At 40.2% G+C, this 20,985-nt stretch overlaps 1 protein-coding gene across 8 annotated transcripts in view; it reads left to right on the top strand.

The window, feature by feature from the left end:
- Positions 1 to 20,985, top strand: part of DLGAP2 (DLG associated protein 2) — a 454,967-nt gene that overhangs the window by 61,278 nt on the left and 372,704 nt on the right. For all 8 annotated transcript variants that reach the window (XM_014268518.3, XM_074538161.1, XM_026794791.2 and 5 more), the window contains one exon: positions 15,896 to 15,950. In XM_014268518.3, coding sequence (XP_014123993.2) covers positions 15,896 to 15,950 — 55 coding nt within the window. Of the gene's footprint in view, positions 1 to 15,895; positions 15,951 to 20,985 lie in introns of those variants that run through there.

A 20,985-nucleotide genomic window follows, 5' to 3' on the forward strand; every position in this document is an offset into this window, starting at 1 on the left:
GATCCCAAGAATGATCTGCAGGTTTTATTTTCTGTTGCTCATTTCCTGTGTTGTTGTAACTCTTCAGAGTAGGGCCAAATTACAATCTCATTTGCATTATTTCCATTATTCAATATAATGAGCATTAGTATAAAAATTATAAGTTAATTGCAACTTCTTGGCCTTCATTTTTTTACTTCTGTAAAGAATTTTGGAGTAAAAACTATGAACACATGTATGGGAACATACACTATATATTCCTGTTTTCCTTTGTACCCTATACTCTTACTCCAAACCCACCTGTTCCAGTGTAGCTGAGTCAGCAGAAGTCATCTTGCTGTGGGTGCAGTTCCAGCGTTGTGGAGCATCCTCAAGGATGTTTCTGCCTTAGTGACTTTTCCTCATTCTTTTCTCAAAGCCGTGCCTGAAGGATGAACTTTGCCCCGAGACACCAAAATATAAAGACATTGACCAAGCCAACCAGTAGACAATTAGTTGTAATCTTCTGGTGCCCAGTCTGGTATTTCTCTTTCTCAGCAAAATGCTCCAACAATGTCACAGATGTAATAAGCATGCTCAGGGTACAGCAGGACAGGCTGGGATGTACAGTGGAATTCAGGGAGTGCCACACATGCACTATAAACTGCATGGGAGCTGATGACAGCATCATAACTATCAATGCAAATCCAGTGGTAACAAACAACGACATTGTTTACCCTTTGTATTTTGTCCTTTCGTGTTAAATTTTTCAGCTGAAATACTCATTGGTTTTGTAGTTATGACCAAAATGTATATATAGCAAATATTATTAGAGTCACTAATTTAAATATTTATAATTTAATAATAAATCTAGTAGTGATTATGGCTATGCTGCAACCCAATTAAATAATTAAGTATATATTTTGCAGTTCAATATGTGATTGAATGTGGACATACTGCTGAATCAGGGCTTGACTTGTGAATGGATATTTATCACAACAAAATACTAAACTATAATAAACATCTGTGTGCCAAGTCAAAGAGCAAACATACATGACCTCTGGAACATTTATTTTATTATTCTGAGGCCAATTAATGCTATTTTGTTCTGTTTCCTCAAGTTATATGTAATTTTTTGTGACTCTTACACTGTTCTGACCTTATTCTGCTGATACCTCAAAGGCTTATTACATTTTTTCACCCCTAATGCTTTTAGTTAAATCTGTAATCACATTCAGACTTTCAGTTTTCCATGGTTTTAAATCTGATTTCCAGCAAAGAATGCTAGGTGTCTGTTTCCCATTTCCAATTGTTTGAATTCATAGTTACAAAGAATGACAAGGACACAGTACCTGTCAGTGAGGAAGCCAGCACTGAAGAGGGGAACCAGAATTATGTTGTTTTCTTTGTGATCAAGAGTAGACCATGTCATATCCATGCATTTGAAGAGGCTTCAGCATGAATTAATTATTTGTTCAAACAAGTGAATACAAAACAGGTCTTCAAACATATTTTCATCAGTAACACAATGTAAATATTGCCTTCTATTATCATGTACATAAGTTTGCTAATCTTCCTGGTCTCGTTATTTTAAATATGAAAAATTATGGATAGCAAACAGCAGGTTGTCTTTGAAAGGTAGAAAGCATTTACTTATCTGCCTCAAAAATCAGTATGGAATTTAAAGGAGCATCCTTTCCTGAAGATGGGTCAAAGGAAAATACCCACAGGTACTGAAGTAGTGGTTTATTTTATTTAACAATTTTCCCCTCTCATTTGCATTGATATGAATTTCCACACTATGTCACATAACAATAATGTTTCTGTTCTAGTTCACAGATCACAATATCTTCTCTTGGTGTTTAAATGAGGGCACAAAATGAATTGCCACTTTCTCCAAGCACTCCAAACAGCAAATTAGCTGCAGTTACCTCATGGCTCTTTTTTGTGTTTGAATAACAAAAAATTCATAAATCTAAGGCAGTCTGAAATTCAGTAGGATATTGCAGATGATTCTTGTAAATAGGCTACTTATACTTTGGAATCTTGTCAGTGTCAAAACATTTTTGCTAGCATTTTTAATAGGGTTTTGGCTAGAATAAGCAATGCAAATGCTGAGTGGCAGAGCTCTTTAGCCTTTCATCACACCAGTGCAACTGGGACAGACTCAGGAAATTTCATTACTAATTGTAGATCTGGTTTGAAGAAAATAAATTGCTGGTGTTTACCAGTCATGAGGTAACATCAATGCTGATGTATATGATGATGGGATGACCCATGAGAATAATTAAAACACTGAAAAGGGAAATTTTGTCAGTCGAGATGGCTCGTCTACTAGTCAGGTGCTCATTCTTTAATATTTTCAGCAGTCTAGGCTTGTCAAGCAGACTGTTTATATAGTTCAGCATTGTGTGACTTAACCTTTTGTTCTTGAGAGGTGACATTTCCTTGAAAGCAACATGAAATGAAGAATTAAAAACAAACAAGCAGAAAACAATTTATTTTCAACTGGATAGTCAAGACAGAAAGAAAAAAGCTTCTAAAACAACATTTACTTTAGCTTGTAGTTCAGGAAATGGATACATAAAAAGTCATTTCACGTATACATTTACCAAAAAACCAATGTTCCTGTACCCTTGCACCAGTTCTTGTGCTCATTTCTCTGATGGTAAATGAAAACTCTAGAAGCATCATAAAAAAAAAAGAAAAAAAAAAACAGTAAAAAATGTCCTAGTCAGAGAACTATTTAATTTTGTACAGCCTCACTGCCCCATGCAAGCCTTACAACCTTGGGGGTAGCTCTCTACCCCCAAAATGTAGACAGCTAAAGAAAAGTGTTAATTGGTAATATTTTCTTTACAGGGGAATACTACCTGTGTTGTCCTAGGATGTAGTTAGCACAGATCCAAATATTCCTCTGATTAATTTCAGTTCTTCCCCACTCCAGTGCTCTAAAATTGGGGACTTATTCTGTGAAAGTAATTCTGCTTTGTACAAAATACTTAAATGAGTGTTACCAAAAAGGCAGGAACTTCTCTCCTTTTTTTAATTTTTTTTAATTTTTTTTTCAAGACCTCTGAGAGCTAAATTTTAGAACTCTTTGTGGTCTGAGTAACATTAGTAAATTTTTCTAACTGTGCAAAATGAAGAAAAGCTTCATCAGAGAAGATGAATATAATTTCACAATAACGGCTCATGGCAGCCATTTAAAAGATAAGATTCTCCCATCTCCATTTGTCAGATAATTGACTTGCAGCTCAATCTCCCACCTTGTAGATAAGCTGTGCCTCTATTGCCTGTCTCTCAAGAGGCAAGACAGCACTGTCATCTCCAGTGCTCAGTTTAAGACTATCCCCAAGAGTGTATTGGGTATTTTATGTCTGCCAGCTTGGCAACACTCCTGGGGATTCCCAAGCTCCCTTCACTCCTCCCACTGCACTGGAGGAGCATCTACTGCAGAGAAATAGACATATTTGTGTGCTTTACCTCTGTCTTCCCACCTTAACAGGCATCAAAAATACCCTTTCTCTGTGTGCAGCTTTGGATCACCTGTGGTATGTTCACACTCAGCTGATCAAAGACTAGAGCAATGCATTGAAGCAGCACAGTTTTAACAGTGTGGTATCATCAGCTCACAGATTAAAACTGCCCTACCACTCTTGCAGTTCTGTATTCTCAAAAACTGACTGCACAAATGGTGATCTCCCTCCTTAAAAATCACCACCAGAAGCATATCTGTTTAACTGGTACTGAAATAATTATAACCTGCTTACTGAGACCTATCCTTGTTTTATCCCACCTTCAGCAAAACCTCTCCAGCTGACTGGAGCTTGCAATAAACTATCATATTGTTCAACACTGAATGAAATGTGGGTAATATTTCTGTCTTAAAGAGAAAGCTATTATTTCCATAAGAATGCCTGCTCATTGGGGAAGGAGGTGTGGGTAGTCACTTTGTGTTCTGAAATCTATATCCCCCTGTGCTATCAAACATTGCCAAGGGCATGAATGAGGCACAGGCATCCTTCTCTGTTTGTTCTCTTTGCATGAAAGAATCGTATAGCCTAAATCTATGAAGTAAGTATTCCTAAAAATAATCCATCCTTCTCTGGTTTTCTGCTGTCACTTGCAGCTGTCCATCAGGAGTGAAATGTCCCAGTTTTGCCTGTGAATGAGTTCTTTAGTGTGCTGCAGCTTCAGTTTGTGTGTTGGGCCAAAAGGTGACCAATGGACTTGACTTACATAGCACAACAAAGCAGCTGTTGGAAAAATTGTGTCTGGTGCCCAATTTTCAGGGGAACTTTCACCTGGGAAAATGGCTAGGTGAAATACCAGACATCTGGTTCATCTCAGTGGGTCTCTCATCAATGACAAAGTGCTACTTATGTCTAGAGTCTCAACTTCTCCAAAGTGACAAACATATAAAAACCTTGTTTGACATGTAATACCAAATAATATTTGCAGACTCTGGTCCTTCCACAGTGGAGGATTCAGTTTCCCCCTTTTATACAGGTGATGTCTATTTTTAGTTATTAATAAATTTAAAATTTGATTTATCAAATAGTTTCTAAAAGCCAAATTACTAATAAATTATAAACCATTAAGTAACTTATTGGAGAGTTGAGGTAGTGATTCACAATTTTTGATATGAGTTCACTTCACAGCAGGAAAGATCTGTGATACCAGCACCATAAATGCAGGTTGTTTCCTCTCTTATTTTAGTTGTGGTAGCTTTTATGCTTACAACATCCTCTTTTATCTTGTTCATAATTTTGAACTGAATGTCTTTGTATCTATGTGACTCCTACACAGTAGAATAAAGCAGTCCATTGTTGCCAAGTCCTAGCACAAAACCAAAAACTTTAATTTTTAATGACAATTAGTTTCTTTGTAACAAAGTTGCATGGAAGGACTATTACTCTGTTTTATGTGTTTAATAGATTTGCTTCTGCAGTGTAAGCATAGGCATCAAAATATTTAAAATATACATGCTTAACACATAAATGTTAAGTACAATTCCAGAACAGCAAGGAGAAATACCACCTGGTATTCCCTGGCATTTGCCTTATATGTATTGTTATTATCTCAATAGTCTGTGCATTTGAATCACATAATCTTTTGTCATTGTGCATTAAAAAGATGTCTTGCAACAAGCCACAGTAAAAACATATTTCCCAATAATCTCCCAGACTAAAACCTGAGAGGGTTTTACTGGCTGGCTTTGTTGATGGTGTGTGGGTGAGATGGAAACAAGGAAACATTCCACATCTCTAACAAAACCTTTGAGGAGTCACATGCTGCCCTGTGAGGTACCTGGGGCATGGTGAAGGTTGATGCCACCAGGTGCAACCCTCTCCCTTATGATGGTGGGGCACCTCCACTTCTCCAGCTCTGGTTTTGCTGTGCTCCCTGGAGACCATTCCTGAGGGAAAAGGAGTTTTTTTCCCCTGTACGGGTGTGCTGCAGGCTATTGCAGCCCAGCTCAGCTCTGCCTGGCAGGGATTCAGCCCTCTGGAAAGAGCAGGGAGACATGTGGGATCCAAAATGTCTCATAAGGAGAACTATGACTTCTGCTCAGGAGAAATAAAAGAAATAAAAGAGAAAACTGTCAGGGACAGGAGCAGTGCTATCTCCAGTGCATAGCACGTGTGTGTGCTGTCAGTCTGGCAGATGAGTTACAAGTGTGGGGAGGTAGCCAGGACCTATCTGCTAAAGGGCTTAAAATTCCCCAGCCTGAAAGTATTTGCTGTGATTTCCTGTAGCCTTGCTCTACACCAGCCTTTACCTGCACCCTTTTGGTGGGTAGCCCCAGGGTATGGCAGTGATGAGTAACACTGAGGTGTACTTTTCCCAGAGAAGGGGTTATTCCTACCACTGCAGTACCATCCTCTCCAACCAGGAGACTCTGCAGTCTAGGCATTGCAGGGCCTGTCCATACATGCTTTGTACCTTAATAGACTAGGGCAGGGGGAAGAAAAGAGGCTGCTGTTACTTTGTTTTGTATTTTAAAGAGTGAAAATGAAGTTGTTTGTTCCGCTCCAGTATTGGTAGAGCAAGCCCTAGAATTTGTATTTGCTCAAAATTCCATCAGATGCTGATGTAGTGGGTTGACCTTGGCTGGGTGCCAGATGCCCACTAAGTTGTTCCATCACTCCCTTCCCCAGTGGGACAGGGGGACAGGGGAGAGAACAAGATGGAGAACAGCCAGTGGGGGGAGGGGGGGGGGAAGGAAGGAAGGAAGTGGCGGAAGGAAGGAAGTGGCGAAAGGAAGGAAGTGGCAGAAGGAAGTGGCGGAAGGAAGGAAGGAAGTGGCAGAAGGAAGTGGCGGAAGGAAGTGGCGGAAGGAAGGAAGTGGCAGAAGGAAGGGGCGGAAGGAAGGGGCGGAAGGGGCGGAAGGGGCGGAAGGGGCGGAAGGAAGGAAGGAAGGGGCGGAAGGAAGGAAGGAAGGAAGGAAGGAAGGAAGGAAGGAAGGAAGGAAGGAAGGAAGGAAGGAAGGAAGGAAGGAAGGAAGGAAGGAAGGAAGGAAGGAAGTGGTGGAAGTGGCGGGCGGAAGGGGCGGAAGGAAGGGGCGGAAGGAAGGAAGGAAGGAAGGAAGGAAGGAAGGAAGGAAGGAAGGAAGGAAGGAAGGAAGGATGGGTCTGTATGCACATAAGCAAAGGGAAAGGTCAGTCTCTACTTCCCATCAGTGAATGATGATGTTTGGACACTTCCTGGGAAGCAGGATTTTAGCATGTGTAATGGTTCTTCTGGGAGGCAAACTCTGAAGAATCACAAATGCTGCCCCTTGTCCTCTCTCCCTTAGCTTTTATATCTGAGCTGGCACCATCTGGTGTGGAATATCCCTTTGGCCAATTCGGGTCAGCTGGCCTGGTCCCCTGCCAGGCTCTTGCCCACTCCCATCACTTTGGTGAGGGAAGGGATAAGATGGAGCTTGGGATTTTACCTCTGCAGAGTTTCTGTGGAAAGTTGTGACTGATCATTGGACTATTGGTGATCTGCCACAGTTATTTCTGTGCCCATGATCCACATGTTCCTATCATGCCAGAGACAGGATGTCTTGCATCTAGGCTACTGCCATTAGATAGGAGATGTCAGTGCTGCTCATGGTGGTAAGAGATAGGAGAAATGTTCATGATTTCTATTTTACACCAAGACTTGTTTCTCAGGTACAGTCTCAGGAAAGTAAATTTGTTTATTTTGGTTGCTAAATGTGTACAATGACTGTATACCTGATCACAGAACTACAGGATCAAATCACAGGAAAAGACCTTTGAGATCACTGAGGCATCCTATGGCCTAACATTACCTTGTCACCCAGACCATGGCACAGAGTGCCACATCCAGTCTTAAACACCTCCAGGGACTATGACTCCACCACTTTCCTCGTATTCCAATGCTCAATCACCCTTTCTGAGAATAACTTCTTCCTATGTTCCAACCTAAACTTCCCTTGATGCAGCTTAAGACTGTGTCCTCTGTCCTGTCACTTGTTCTCTGGAAGAAGAGACCAACCCCACCTGGCTGCAGCCTCCTTTCAGGCAGCTCTAGAGAGTGATAAGGTCTCCCCTGAACATCCTCTTCTCCAGCCTAAACAACCCCAGCTCCCTCAGCCAGCCCTCAGAGGAGTTGTGCTCCAGAATTTTCACCAGCCTTGCTGCCCTTCTCTGGCCACACTTCAGCACCCCAACATTTTCCTAAACTGGGGGGGCCCAGAACTGAACACAGCACTCAAGGTGTGGCCTCACCAGTGCCAAATACAGGGGAAGAATGGTCAGTCCTGCTGGCCACACTATTCCTGATACAGGCCAGGATGCCATTGGCCCTCTTGGCCATGTGGGCATGCTGCTGGATCATGGCCAGCCTGCTGTCAATCAGATGATGAGACACCTGAAAGAAAGTTGAAAATGGAATAGCTTTTGTCCTGAGGTTTATCCTCCTATTAATTTACTTTTGGTAAAAGGAATTAAAACGTCAACTGAAAAGTCTTGTCCTCTTCCTCCCAGCAAAATTAGTCTGGGAAGGACCACATCATCATCTCTCATCTTCAGAGCACTTTGAGAGCATCATCATTTCTCAGCTTCAGAGAACTTTTACATTCCTGGTTCCAGATTTTTGAAGGCATAGTTTTGGACAATGGTGTAATCGTGCAATTATTTGAACAACAAAGTGGAGAGTTCCAAGTGGACCTGTATTTACCATGCCGTGTTTAGTCTGAGGCGTCTTAAATAATTTGTGGAATCTCTTGTAAGTGCTGCCAGTTACAGTAATTGGACCCAGAGGTCAGAAGTATACGTATCACTGCAGCAAAGTCTTATTCTGTCAGTCAAGAGTGAAAACTTCTGACAAATGAAAGATTTAAAAGAGTTTTTTGCTCTTGCTGATGTATTGTTCTCTAAGTGTCTAAATACTGAAAAGGAAGTTAGAAATAAATGGGGTTTGTGGCTGTTGCCAGTGCCATTACTTATTTTCCTACTATTAAGTAAGTATTAAGTATGAAAAGAATTTCTTAAGGTATTGTTTTGAATCACTTCAGAGCTAATTCCAGTCTACATAGTTGTTTTTCGCTAAGTCTTGGCTAGTTACTCTATTTAGTCTGTATATTATATTATGAAAGCAATGTGGATTACACTTCAGATGATAACTTCTAAAAGATTCATATTTAAAAGTATTTATTAATTGCAGGGCAATTATAATTAGTTCATTTCTAATGCAGATTCATGCTAACTTTACTTTAAAAAGGGTCATAATGGTTATCATCTTTTCTTTCCTGGGTCATAAAAAAATTTTCAAGCCTGTGTTTCAGCTTAACTTGTCATGGTAACTGGATAGAAGGAGTAATAAAGCCAATGGCAGTGCAAGATCAGCTATGTTATCTGGGGTCATTGCAGCACTATGCCCTCTCTTCTAGAGTTATTTTCTCTTAGTTTTGATTGAGATATAAAAAGTAGATAATGCAGTCAATGATTTCCTCATTACTTAAATGTATGTCACCTTTTGTTGAAAACTCTGCTAAGGAAATGTTCCTCCTGTTATTGCTGTCAGTACTTCCTTTAATCATGGAGAGGGTTGTAGAGAAGTTGCATTTTTTGACATGTAAAGCAATCTGAAAGAACATGTATTAGTATGGATATTGTAATATTTTCAGAATATTTTTGAAATTCATCCTCTTAACATTTCCTTTTATTTGAAATGAAAAGGACACAATATACATATTTAAATGTGATAAGGTTTGTGATTATAAATATGTTGATACAATGCCAAAGTGTTTGATATATGGTAAACATGATTTATTTATTTTCATTGTAACTTTACCTTTCCACAAAATCATCATGTTTTATTTATGTTCCTGATAAATAATTGGGAATGGTGACTAAGGCAGAGGATGATAAAGGAAAATACTTTTATTAAAAACCCCACAAAGCAGACAAATCATTAGCAAGTTCTGTTTGGACACTAAATTGGCTTTTGGAAAAAGGAATTAAAACATCAGTGTGTATGTGAAATTGGATATTGGATGTTCATCAGTGTATATGAGAAACTGGATATTGGACAATAGCAATCTAGTAAAATCTTGAGGAAGATTTTACTTGAGGATTCTTGAGGAATAATTGGACAAGTCTGGGCTATCTCATCAGAATATAATGCAATGAACTGACAAGCCTGGCTTCCCACTCATACCGCCATGGATGGGAGACATTTTGGCACAGGCTGCCTTTGCAGCAGGCACATCTCATCAGGAGCTGAAAGGAAAGGTTGTTTCCTTGGGAAGACAGAAGAACTGACAGCTCACAGGCAATGATTGAAAGGTCTTGCAAAAATCTCTACTACTTCCAGCAGTACCAGACAGAGAAAAAAAAAATCAAATCTTAATTTGTTCTACTTGGGCCAGCTTTGCCATTGCAAGTGGGGACTGTGTTGCTCTGACAGGGAACACGTATGGTTTTGGAGGAAGCCTTGGGAAGGCAGGTGCCACTGGTCCTGATGCTCTCTTCTGCCAGAGCTGAATATTTCAAGGACTGATTTTAGGAGTAACTTGGAACCACTGCTGATGCTGGTGTAGGCTGTATCAATGTCAGCTTCAACTGAGACACAGAAGAGGCACACTGGTAATGAAGTTATCTTTTGAGTTCTTACAGGAATGAAGATGATAACTGGTATTTGTTGATGCACTTCCTAGATACCCCTTAAAAAGCTTAACCAAATATAATTATGCTTGTGGGAGTGCTATGAAGTTCAGATTTTGCTTTGGTAGGTTGAACCAACTGCATATTGTTAGAAATCTGAAGGCAAGCAGCCTTGATACAGCACTTCACCACCTGGTTGCATAGAATCATCATAGAATTACAGAAGACTTGGGTAAGAAGGGATCTTAAAGATCACCTAGTTCCAACCTCCATGCCATAGGCAGGGGCACCTTCCACTAGAGTAGGTTGGTGGTCAAAGTCCGATCCAACCTGACCTTGCGCACTTTCAGGGAAAGGGCATCCACAACTTCTCCGGGCAACCTGTTCCAGTGCCTCATTACCCTCTGAGTAAAGAATTTATTCCTACTATAAATGTCTCCACTTCTAGTTTAGAACTGTTTCCCCTTATCCTGCATGAGCCTGTCTGCTCTGAAAGAATTATGGTTACACTGTAATGATAAGCCTTTGATTTATGGTGGCTTGTATCACCCAACAGCTTGTGAACAGGAAACCTTGCCTACTTGTAACTCCCTGTCTTAAGTCAGATACCTTTACAGACCTGACAGATAAGTTGCTGCTCTGAGCAGCCAAATCCCAAATGCTTCTTTTCTGCTTAAGAAGCACCAGTGAATAACTTCCAGAGAGGTTTCTTCTCCTCCAACAGTGCTAATGGGACAAAGACATCTAAAATCCTCAGGTATGAAGCCAAAAATAGATGGAAACAATAATACAAATTAAAACAAAAATATAGTATACCCCTTTAATTACAGAAGGCAACAAGAGACATTCAGAGAATCATGAGCACAGAATTTCCAGTGGTTTAAGATCTATTACAAACATTATTTCAAAACTACTCTGAAGTATCTGACAAAGAAATTTTTCCTAAAAAATTTCCTAAAAAGCCCTGAGACAAATATAAGGAAAACCAAATAGAATGGATATGATCCTTAGAATGAAAACAGACAAAATTAATTCCATGAGGCTTGTGTGGATGGTAGGAAGGCAGCAGTGCTTAGCACAGAGCGCTGCAGATAGCAAGGTCTAGGAGGTGTCTCTCTTTTCCAAAGAAGTGACACAAGGTTTGAAAGACAAAAAAGATAGGAACGCACTGGATCACACCCAAATGTCTAACCTGAATTGTCTCCAGTACTGCTTCCATAGAAGGTGCAGGGCACACTTGGTGGCTGACTCTGCCCATGGACCATTTCTTTGCAACCATCAGTGTATGAGTAAATCTCAAATTCTGGAAGCTCCTTTCTCTGAAATGTTATAAATTGATGTGGATTTCCCCAGTATGTTTTTGACACATTTCCTTTTTTGATGTTATCCTATTCTTGCAATCAAAATGCCTGATGTGCTAATCATAATACTTTTGTGGGGAGGGAGGTTTGGAGCATGGAGGGTTCTCCCAGAGGCAGTCCTTGGAAATGGCTGAACATCACCACAAGGGCCACAAACAGGACCTGTGTGGCTGGCATGCCTAAAAGGGAATGTTCTGATTTTCTAGTCTTTGGATTCATTGGATTTCTAGGATGTAAAAAGCAGAAAAATACTGTCTCATTTTGGAAATTCAAGTTGAGCTTCTTTCCTTCTGGCAAGTTACAAATCACAGTATAAATCATTGTTAAGTTCTGCCTCAAATTTCACTTATCAAGCACTCGAACTCCTGAGTTGAGTGTTCTGCAAATTTGGACCTGTGAAACATTCATTTTCAGTTGACTCCATTTTTAGCAGAAAAAAATGTAAATGGAGACGGAAAAATAGTATATAGCTCATTTTTCTATGGCTATTTTAGCAGTCCAATTATAAGTGGAGTAGAAAGCAAAACATTTTATCATTCAGTACCAAAGAGAGGCCTGATCATCTTTGTGCAGCAGATCCTTTTAAGTGAGTAGATATCCATTTCACAGAGGCTTTTTTACACACGAGAATTATTTTGCTTCACATTTCTTCTTCTCTGTAAAGTGGGGATTTTTTAGTGAGTTTGAAGTTAATACTTTCCAAACTTCAATTGTTTTTTAGGAATAAATCCTAGTTCTTGTTATATCACTCTAAAAAAAAAAAGTTGTGTACTGAGCACTCAAAGGACTTATCTGTCTTATTTTAAAGAAATTGAAGGAAAGTTTCCAAGCAAACTTATAAAAATATGATCTTTATTGAACTTAAACCAGCTATGTAGCTACCCTGTGCTGCTCTGAGGAGCTTTCTGAATACCTATATTATGTATAGCTCCAGGTTAAAATTTGAACACTGATTATGACAGCTGTATATTTATATATCTCTAAGAACAGCAACCTTAAAATTAAGACAAATGTAAATGCACCCAAATCAATATCCAACCACAAGAATTAGTATTTTTCACTGAATTTGAGGATGCTTTCATCTTGGCATCATATGGCTGTCTTGCTGTATACCATTGACCAAAGTTAATTTGCCTACTGCTAGGGAAGCACCGTGATGTGAAGGACATACCACCTGCTGTAGTATTTATTCTGTTTCTGCATCTATGAGTCCATTTTTAATTTAGTATTGCAATGCCTTAACTCCCAGCTGAGAGCTTATAAAACAACTGAAGGTTAAATCATCAGTTAATATCATTGAAACCTGTTTCTCTTTTGCCTCCCCCCCTCCACAAGTAAATCCCTCTGGTTGCTCACATATTTTGATTTCTACAGCAGAAACCAATCCAAGTCTGCTTTGGGCAGAGATTCTCCCTCAAATTGCCCATGTGGGTAAATTTCAAAGACCCAAAAGGAAAAAAAAAAAATCTTAAGGATCTTCTGTAAAATGAGAGAAAAATCTATGAGACTGATCAGGTATTTTAGGCATTTTAAGCAATAAGCTGGGTATTACAGCATGCAAATGAATGAAAGAAAAGCAGCAGAGGAAAGGAGAGGCTTGTAGAGGGAAAGGTGACAGTTTTGCTGAGGAATTCTCCTGTCAGTTTCCCTAGGGAGGAGAGAAACAAAGTGGGGAGAAAGTGGGAGGAGAGCAGTGTGAAAAGGCTCTTGGATACCATGGAGATGGGTACAGTGTAAAAATCTGTATACTATAGATAAGTAAGTGGGAGGTTGATATCAAACTCCTACCAGCCAGAAAGTGGCTTTGTGCAGGGTAAACATGTTAAAGGGCTGGGGAGCAGGAAGCATTGTTTAAGACTTTGCCATGCTGTTTGCCTACTTAGAGCTTAAAGAGAGTGCAGGAAAGGGACAAATAAATGTTTTTGTGATTTTTTCACATATCTGTTCTTTTATCTATATCCAGTCTACCAGGAAGGGTAAACTATTTTCTAGAGCTTTTTTTTTCCCCCATTGAAGTTGTCTTACAACTTCGGACCTGCTTTTTTTTTTTTTTTTGTTTGGTCGTCTCTACTTTTAATTCCAGCCCTAATTTGATTAATTGGGAGTGCATAATAAATTCATAATGCTTCTTCATCGTCCGTGAATGTGGGGAAGAAAATGTGACAGATTCCAGAGGAACTAAATGTTACTTTATGTCTGAGTAAGACAGTATGTTTTTAAAATTCAGTCTTTGTGTTACATTGCTTTGAAAGACTGTCTCAGCTCATTTTAGGATTTCTTTGTTCTCTGCTTCTAATTTTTATCCTTTCGATGCCTGTAAGATTGCTGTTATTTCTATCCATGGCCGTAAGGAAAATTCTATAGTTTGTACATATGACATTGTATTTCCAAGAATTATTGAGTTTTTTTTAAAATTCAAAAATGTAAGACACACTGTAGAATGGTGAGTGTGGTTTTCAGAAAATTGTTATTTGTACCATTGATTCTTCCCAAAATACAAGCTGCCTGCTGCCTATGAAGCGGGGTAAAGCAAGCTGATTTTTTTTAACCTTTTATCCACAAGCTTAGCTTCAGAATAATGCCAAAACAAGTGAATTACTTTTGCGAAAGCTTACATTTAAATGCTGTGCCTTCTGTGAAATTCAGATGAGTTGGAAGGGGAGACCATTCTCATCCCTGTCAGTTGTACCCATTGCTTTATTCAGGGAGGCTTTCTGGCCACAGACTGACTTGTGAGGTAATAATGGAACAAGAGCAGTGTTTTGCAATGGCCCTGCCTCCATGTGTGCATTCAGGAGGAAGCATGGTGTAGCAAGGTTCTTAAGAATTTAAATTGCTTTTCTGGAGGACACAAGCTCAGGAGTTGGTCCTCCTGGGTGCTCTGGAAGCGGCGCTGGAAAAGTCCCACAGGGAGAGATGGGGATGGCGGTCCTGCCACAGGGCTCTGCAGGTCTGGCTCTGACCACACTCATCCCTGGCTGCTATCCTGGCCAAACAGCAATAGCAGTCTTTGGGAAAAATAGAAATGTCTCTATTCCCTGAAATATTGTACCTCCTGGATTTTCAGAACTCAATGCCAGCTGTGGTGGTGCTTGGGGGTCTTCTTAGAGGTTGGAAGGCCAGGATTTCCTGACAGTGGTGGTGCTGGCCTGTTGTCTGAAGAAACTAACTGGTTCTTCTCTTTTACATTTCAGACTTTAAAGGGTTCATGTTGATCTTCAAGGGTAAATTTGAAGAAGTTGTCTTACAGCATGATTTTTAATTGGCTTTTTCTCAGAAAAAGCAAAAGAAAAGCCATTAAACTTTAAGCTACAGTTTTACTGATGCTCATATCATTGCCCAGGGTGCAAATTCTAGATTTTAAAATGAGATTAAAATTGAGTATTTGGTGCTTTAAGTACAGGTTGTTGCTAGTAGGAGTACCAGAGCTGATTGTCTGCATTAAAATTGGTGAATTTAATATGTAAATCTGTGAAGAAGGATGAAGTTCTTTCTGTGGGAAAGGGCCAATGGTGCATGGTCACAGCTCTCTGGTCAACAAGAGCAACAAACAACTGTCCCCGGCATCGTTCTGGGAAAAGCTGTGAGGAGATCAGGGAAAAGAATTAGAAACAATTCTTATCTTAACTTGCTGCACATGCTGTTGTGAACATGTGGAATATGTTATGGAGATTTGTTTACCAAAGGGTGGTTTCTTAATTAGCCAATGGTGATGGTGTTTTAATTAAAGGACCAATCAGGTCCACCTGTAGTGAGCTAAGGTATAAAAGCAATGGGTTTCTTTATAAAGTGAATTAGCTTTCTATGAATGCTTTGGGAAACTGTGTCACTTATGGCCCAGTCCTGAGCTGGTGTGCCGATAGTGGTGGTGATCAGCTTGCTCAGCATTTCTCACTGGCTGCCAGAAGCATTGCACTGTGGTGAACTACAAAATGTGAATCTTCTCTGTCCCCATTCCCTTGAGTTTCCTACTCAAGCTTCTGGAGTTTTCTGTTGTCCACTGGAACTGGCTGTGTGGAGAGCAAAATGCTGTGCTTTAGAATTTGGACCTGAATGGTTTACAATGAGCTGGGTGCACAACCCCAGGGCCACGTGTGTGAAATCAGGGACAGCAGCATCACTGACTGATAGCATACTGGTTTTCTAACTTGAGCATGTTTGATTATGGTCTTAGGTTCTTTGAATCAACTTTTGATATTGTAATCAATGGGAGAATGTGAAATGAACTTTACAGGCAAGTAGTCAGCAGCTAATTTTGCAGGATTCTTCTCTGTTTGCAGTTCTGATGAACGGGATTCACCTTTATGTTACATGATGGTTAATTTGGATTCAGTTTGAGATCACAAAGCTTGATTAGATGCAGCAAATGCATCATTCCAGCAGTCTCTGGCTTTTCTTCACATGATGTTAAAATATATGTATCCATTAACACCTGTTTCTTTATTGCCACAGGTTCTGCCTGGCATACTGCAGAAGCATTGCTGTATTTTACCTGACAGGAACACAGGTAAACTTTTTGTTTAATGAGTTAATATTGTTATATGATTTGGAGAAACACAAACACAAATTGGAGTATTTAGAGTGGCCTTGTTTGCTATTTATAGTCATTGAAATTATCTTATAGAGAGTGTTAACTTGGATGTTTTGTTTAAATTACCTGCTTTCTTGTGAAGATTTTATGTATTCTGTTAACGTGCTGGAGGTGGCACCATTGCAGAGGTTGCTCTCAGGTCTCGCTTATAAAGTTCTTTGTATGAATTTCTGAAGCATTTATATGTTTTTAATTACAAACTTACTACTTTGTCAAGAAAAGGGGTTTAATACTGGAGTCTGCAGCCTGCTCCTGTTGATTCACAAAAGTACTAAGCATTAAATTGCATGTAGCTCTGACTGCAGATGAATGCTTGCCCTGTGCTTATAGAGTCGAGGAATAGACTAAAGGAGTAGTCAGAATCTGTTTCACTAACAATACCTTTATTGTTGCGTAGAAGAAACTTAATGCATTTGTAGAAGAACAAATAAATTGATGAGAATGGTATTGGAAGAGAAGAAAGCCATGATTTAATTTTGCATTCTTTTAATACAGGAAAAACCAATTTCTCTTAAAATAAGTTTTAAAAACTTTTCAAAAATACTATAAGTTGAGTGAAAGTGACTGCATGTGCAACTTTGGATATGATTTGACAGAATAATTTTAGGGAAGTATAGAAGTAGGAAGAAAAATATAGCTTTTTTTTTCTGTATCTTCTTAATAGAATATATGTGATTGCTGGCATCTCTTAAATCTGCATACCCCTTTCCCCCTGTAGGTACAATTAAAATAAACCAGTTTGCTCCTTAGCTTGCTATTACCTGTATTTGAGGAACAGTTTGCACTAAAGGTAATTACAGAGAGAACTTGACAACTGTGCTGAACCGTAGTGGGATTTGTGGTTACCTGCCAATGTTCAAAAAAAATTTAAAATCCGATTTCCATTTTAGATTGTGAATGTGATAGGAGCACTCTAGTAAGATAGTTCATAACATACCCATTCCAGCAAGAATTGGGAAGTTTATAGTTAGCAAACAAATTGCAGGCAGACTTTGGCCTTCGCAACAATTTCAAGAGCTCCTGAAAACTGGGCTTGGTGTAATGATCTCAGCCCAGTCTGTGTGCTCCTTTGCTGATATCCTGTGCCAATTATTTTTTTCCTTTTATTTGTAATATAGGAACTTGATCGAGATTCCATTGACAAGCAAACTCTTCTTAACTTATATAGAAGTTTATCTTGTAGATATCAGAGCCAGAGTTACGTGAAGGGATGGCCTGGAGCTGGGTGGTAAGACTGACCATTTATCTGGGGAGGGTGTAATTAATGTGTCTTTACAACTAATATCAAGAAAACCATTTCTCTAAAATCTCAGTCTTCTGTAATAGTGCCTTCATTTGGATATAGGAGAGAAAGGAGGGGCTTGCAAATATAAGACTTGGTTTTGAAAATTTTGAACTAAGCTCTTTGAAGAGAAAATCTATCAGGCTTTGTATGTAACAGCTGTTGTACCACTCAAGCACACTTATCTGTGAAAATATCTGTAAGTTCTATTGCATCTCTGTCACTGCTGTAGTATTTTTTTATGTTTACCTACTATATAGTGGGGAGTTGCCAGCAGATGCAAAGTAAATTAAATCTGTGTTCCATTTTCCTCCACTTCCCCTATTCACAGTGTTTAAACGTTTGGCAGAGAGAGGGAGAGTTCAGACAGGATATGGGGGATTTTTCACCTCCTTTCTGGATTAAAAAAATGACTGAATTACAGTTTGATTAATTGCATCTGATAGAGATAAATGAACCTCTGTCTTGTCAGAGTTTAGGTCAAAATCAACTAATCCAAACTAAAACCAAGAAATTAAATGAATTTGTGTAAATGTGGAATGTGCTATTTGCATTCAAATGTATGCATCATACATAATCTTGTCCAGTTTCCCTCTCAGTCAATGAGCACAGAAAAATTACCTGGCTGTGAGCTGTAAGTCTGTGTTCAGCTGCTGACATTTGGAGGAACAAAACAATGTGCAGCCTTGGGTGTTGTTCCTAATAAATAAAGAAGAATAAAGAGAAATAGACTTGATGGAGGGGTGGGAGAAGAGAGAGGAAGAATCATATAATAGATGACAAAACCATTAGGGAAGAACAAGATGCTGTAGGGAGTAGGATGAGTGAAAGGGAGAGAGGCAGTAGCAGTTTCTTCACTTAGAGCTGTTGGACAGTTCAAGTGAAGGCAGCTTGGCATTCTTGGGCTCCTCATTCAAGAGTGCCCCCATGACCAGACTCTTCCATGCTATCAGCACTGGAGCTGCACCCCAGGGAAAGAAATGAGCCCTTGGGAATGATGGGGCCAGTGCTACCATCCTTTTGTCTGGCTGCCCTTTAGACCTGAGTTTGATTCTTGGGGAATATATGCAATTAGCCTGAGATGCAATTTGTCCCTGATTGCCTGTACTCTAGAAAGCTGCACATCTCATTGTCCTTACACTGTGTAGGACTTTGAAGTGACCACACTTTGTCAGTATGCATATTCTGTATTTGTAAACTGGAGAAGAGAGCTATGCATGGAAAGATAGCTACATGGGAACAGTGATCTCCTTCCAGTGGTGATGGTGTGTTAGTACTTCTACCATGAACTGTTATTCTCAGTGTTTATAACTTAGCTATAAAAATATATCCTGCAAAGACTTTCAAATTCAGCCATCCCATGGCAACAAAGTTTTGGAAGAAAATACATATTTAATGAGATTAGGTGTTTCCAAGGTTAGAGAATTGTTAATTTTCAAACATGTAAAGCCTTTACAAAATTGAATTCTCTAAATAAATCACTGAATACTGAATACAGCTGGTAGTTGCTTGCATTAAGCTTTGCTAACAGTGATGTTTCAATTCTTAAACATTCATTTATTTGTGGCTTTCCATTAATGATATTTTCATTACTTAATTAAAAGTTTATCTAGCATGCACTGGCACAATGTGTGCTTGTTATTGTGTTAGCTGGTGTCATGGTTTGATACTGGCACAATGCCAGTGCCCCCATGAAAATATATTCTCCCTGGTGTCTGCTGTGAGATGTGACCAGGCATAGAGCAAAGCAGGCTCCAACTTAGGAAGAAAAGAAAAAAACTTCATTAACCTACAGCTATATGTAAAAAGAAACACACACAGAACTCAGAATGAAAGCCTTCCAAAAACATTCCTCCTCCCCCCACCAAATTCCAACACATCACAGTAAGACAAAACCTTGGATTCTCAATTCAGTTACCACCCCTCAGAACACCAACTTTCAGTCCATCACCACCCTTTAGATAGTCAATTCTCAGTTCATCAAAGAGAGAGGAGTCCCTTTTGTGCCATAGGCTTCATACGTGGCACTGCCCAGAGAACATTTGCCATTGTGACATCTTCCTTCCGTGCCCAGTGCTCTCACCACTGTGCATGGACCAGAGCTGCTTCTAGGGCTCTCCCTTTAAGGGTGCTTTGCCCGGTTCCAAAAAGAGCACAGTCTCTCACTTTTGGGACACCTGTCCCCCCCCCAGATTCACCCCCTGGGGCTCAGGGGTCTCAAGAACAGAGATCTTGTCCACTGAAGATCAAGGGCACCAACCACCACCCTCCTCACTTGTTGTCTCTGTTCATGCACTCTTTCATGTAACAGCACTGCGCTCTCTTGGCTCGGAGCCATTGCCTCCCCCTAAATGCAGTCTCTGTGTCACAGGAAAAATGGTTCTGTCCATGGCTGTATAAGAAAAGTCCAGCCAAAGACCAATCTGTCATCTCCACCCACCTAGGATTCTTCTCAACTTCTCTCAGACATCTTTCACTTGCACAAACTTGCATTACACCTGCCCATTTCCTCCTTTTCATCTCTATCTCTCTTCTCATTCAGCTCCAGGAGGACCAGCATTTGTAGGGTTTCCATCATCCAAGAAAAGGGTTAAAATCTCAGGCTCTGCCTGTCCAGAACTCCCACAGCTGCCCTGTCAGGCAGGGCACCTTCTTGCCACCCCCACTCCCCTTCTTATCGGCCCGCCATGCTGCCCGCACAGGATATGGAATTTCAAGATGGCACAAGCACTTGCGCGCTCTCTCTCTCTCTCTCCTGAGCGGTGGCTGCCCGATGCCTCTCAGTGTTCCTCCACCCTTCCATCCTGCAGGGGCCTTGACCTCCCTTCTCTGCCCAAGGCCCGGCCTACCTCCCCTGGCTGCATGGCTTCCCCTCTCTGCCCAGCCCGCAGCCGGGCAGGGGAGCTCTGACCTCTTTCACCACTGGGTCGTGTTCTGAGAGACATATCCATGTCCTCAGTGCCCACACCAGGTGCCAGTATTCAAATCTGAGCTCTTATTGGTTTGACCACAGTGTCCCAAAGCACTCACTTTCTTTTCAAATCAGGACAGCTGGTATCCAGAAACTTTGTCACATACTCTATTACTCAAGAAGCAAAAGATCCTAGATTAGATACCTTTATTCTACACTTCCATTTTATATGCCATAACCCTACTGTAATAACTGTATTGATGGCCCTGCTCAGTTTCTTTCCATCTCCTGACCAGACAGCAACAACTGGGATGCATAAGCAGTTATAAAGTTAATTGGAAGAAAAGCAGCTACATGATCTGTACATGTGTTAGTAACAAGATCATAAGGGGAAACAGTGTGAATGTACTAATGACCTGGTCAGGAGCAGCTTGCTTATTTTCTTGAATTATAACCCTCCCTCTCTCCAGACTCCATCTGGGTGAAATAACCCATCCCTTTTGATGGACAAACACCACTGGCTGTGTGCACATACAGTCAGCTCATATTCCCTTCATAAATATTTCCCAACAATGATCTATCCCCTGTTACTGGGCAATCTTTAACCAGTGCACAAGTCCTTTCTGTTCCTGGAGAATTACTTCTGTAAACCTTGGGGAGATGCTGAAGCTGTTCTTCCCTCACTTATTAAGGTATTTGTATATGGTAATGGATAAGAGAGCTGTTCGTGCAGGATGAGCAGTGCCCTTGGTTTCTAC

The sequence above is a fragment of the Zonotrichia albicollis genome, chromosome 3, assembly GCF_047830755.1.
Source record: "Zonotrichia albicollis isolate bZonAlb1 chromosome 3, bZonAlb1.hap1, whole genome shotgun sequence".
NCBI classification, from domain to species: domain Eukaryota; kingdom Metazoa; phylum Chordata; class Aves; order Passeriformes; family Passerellidae; genus Zonotrichia; species Zonotrichia albicollis.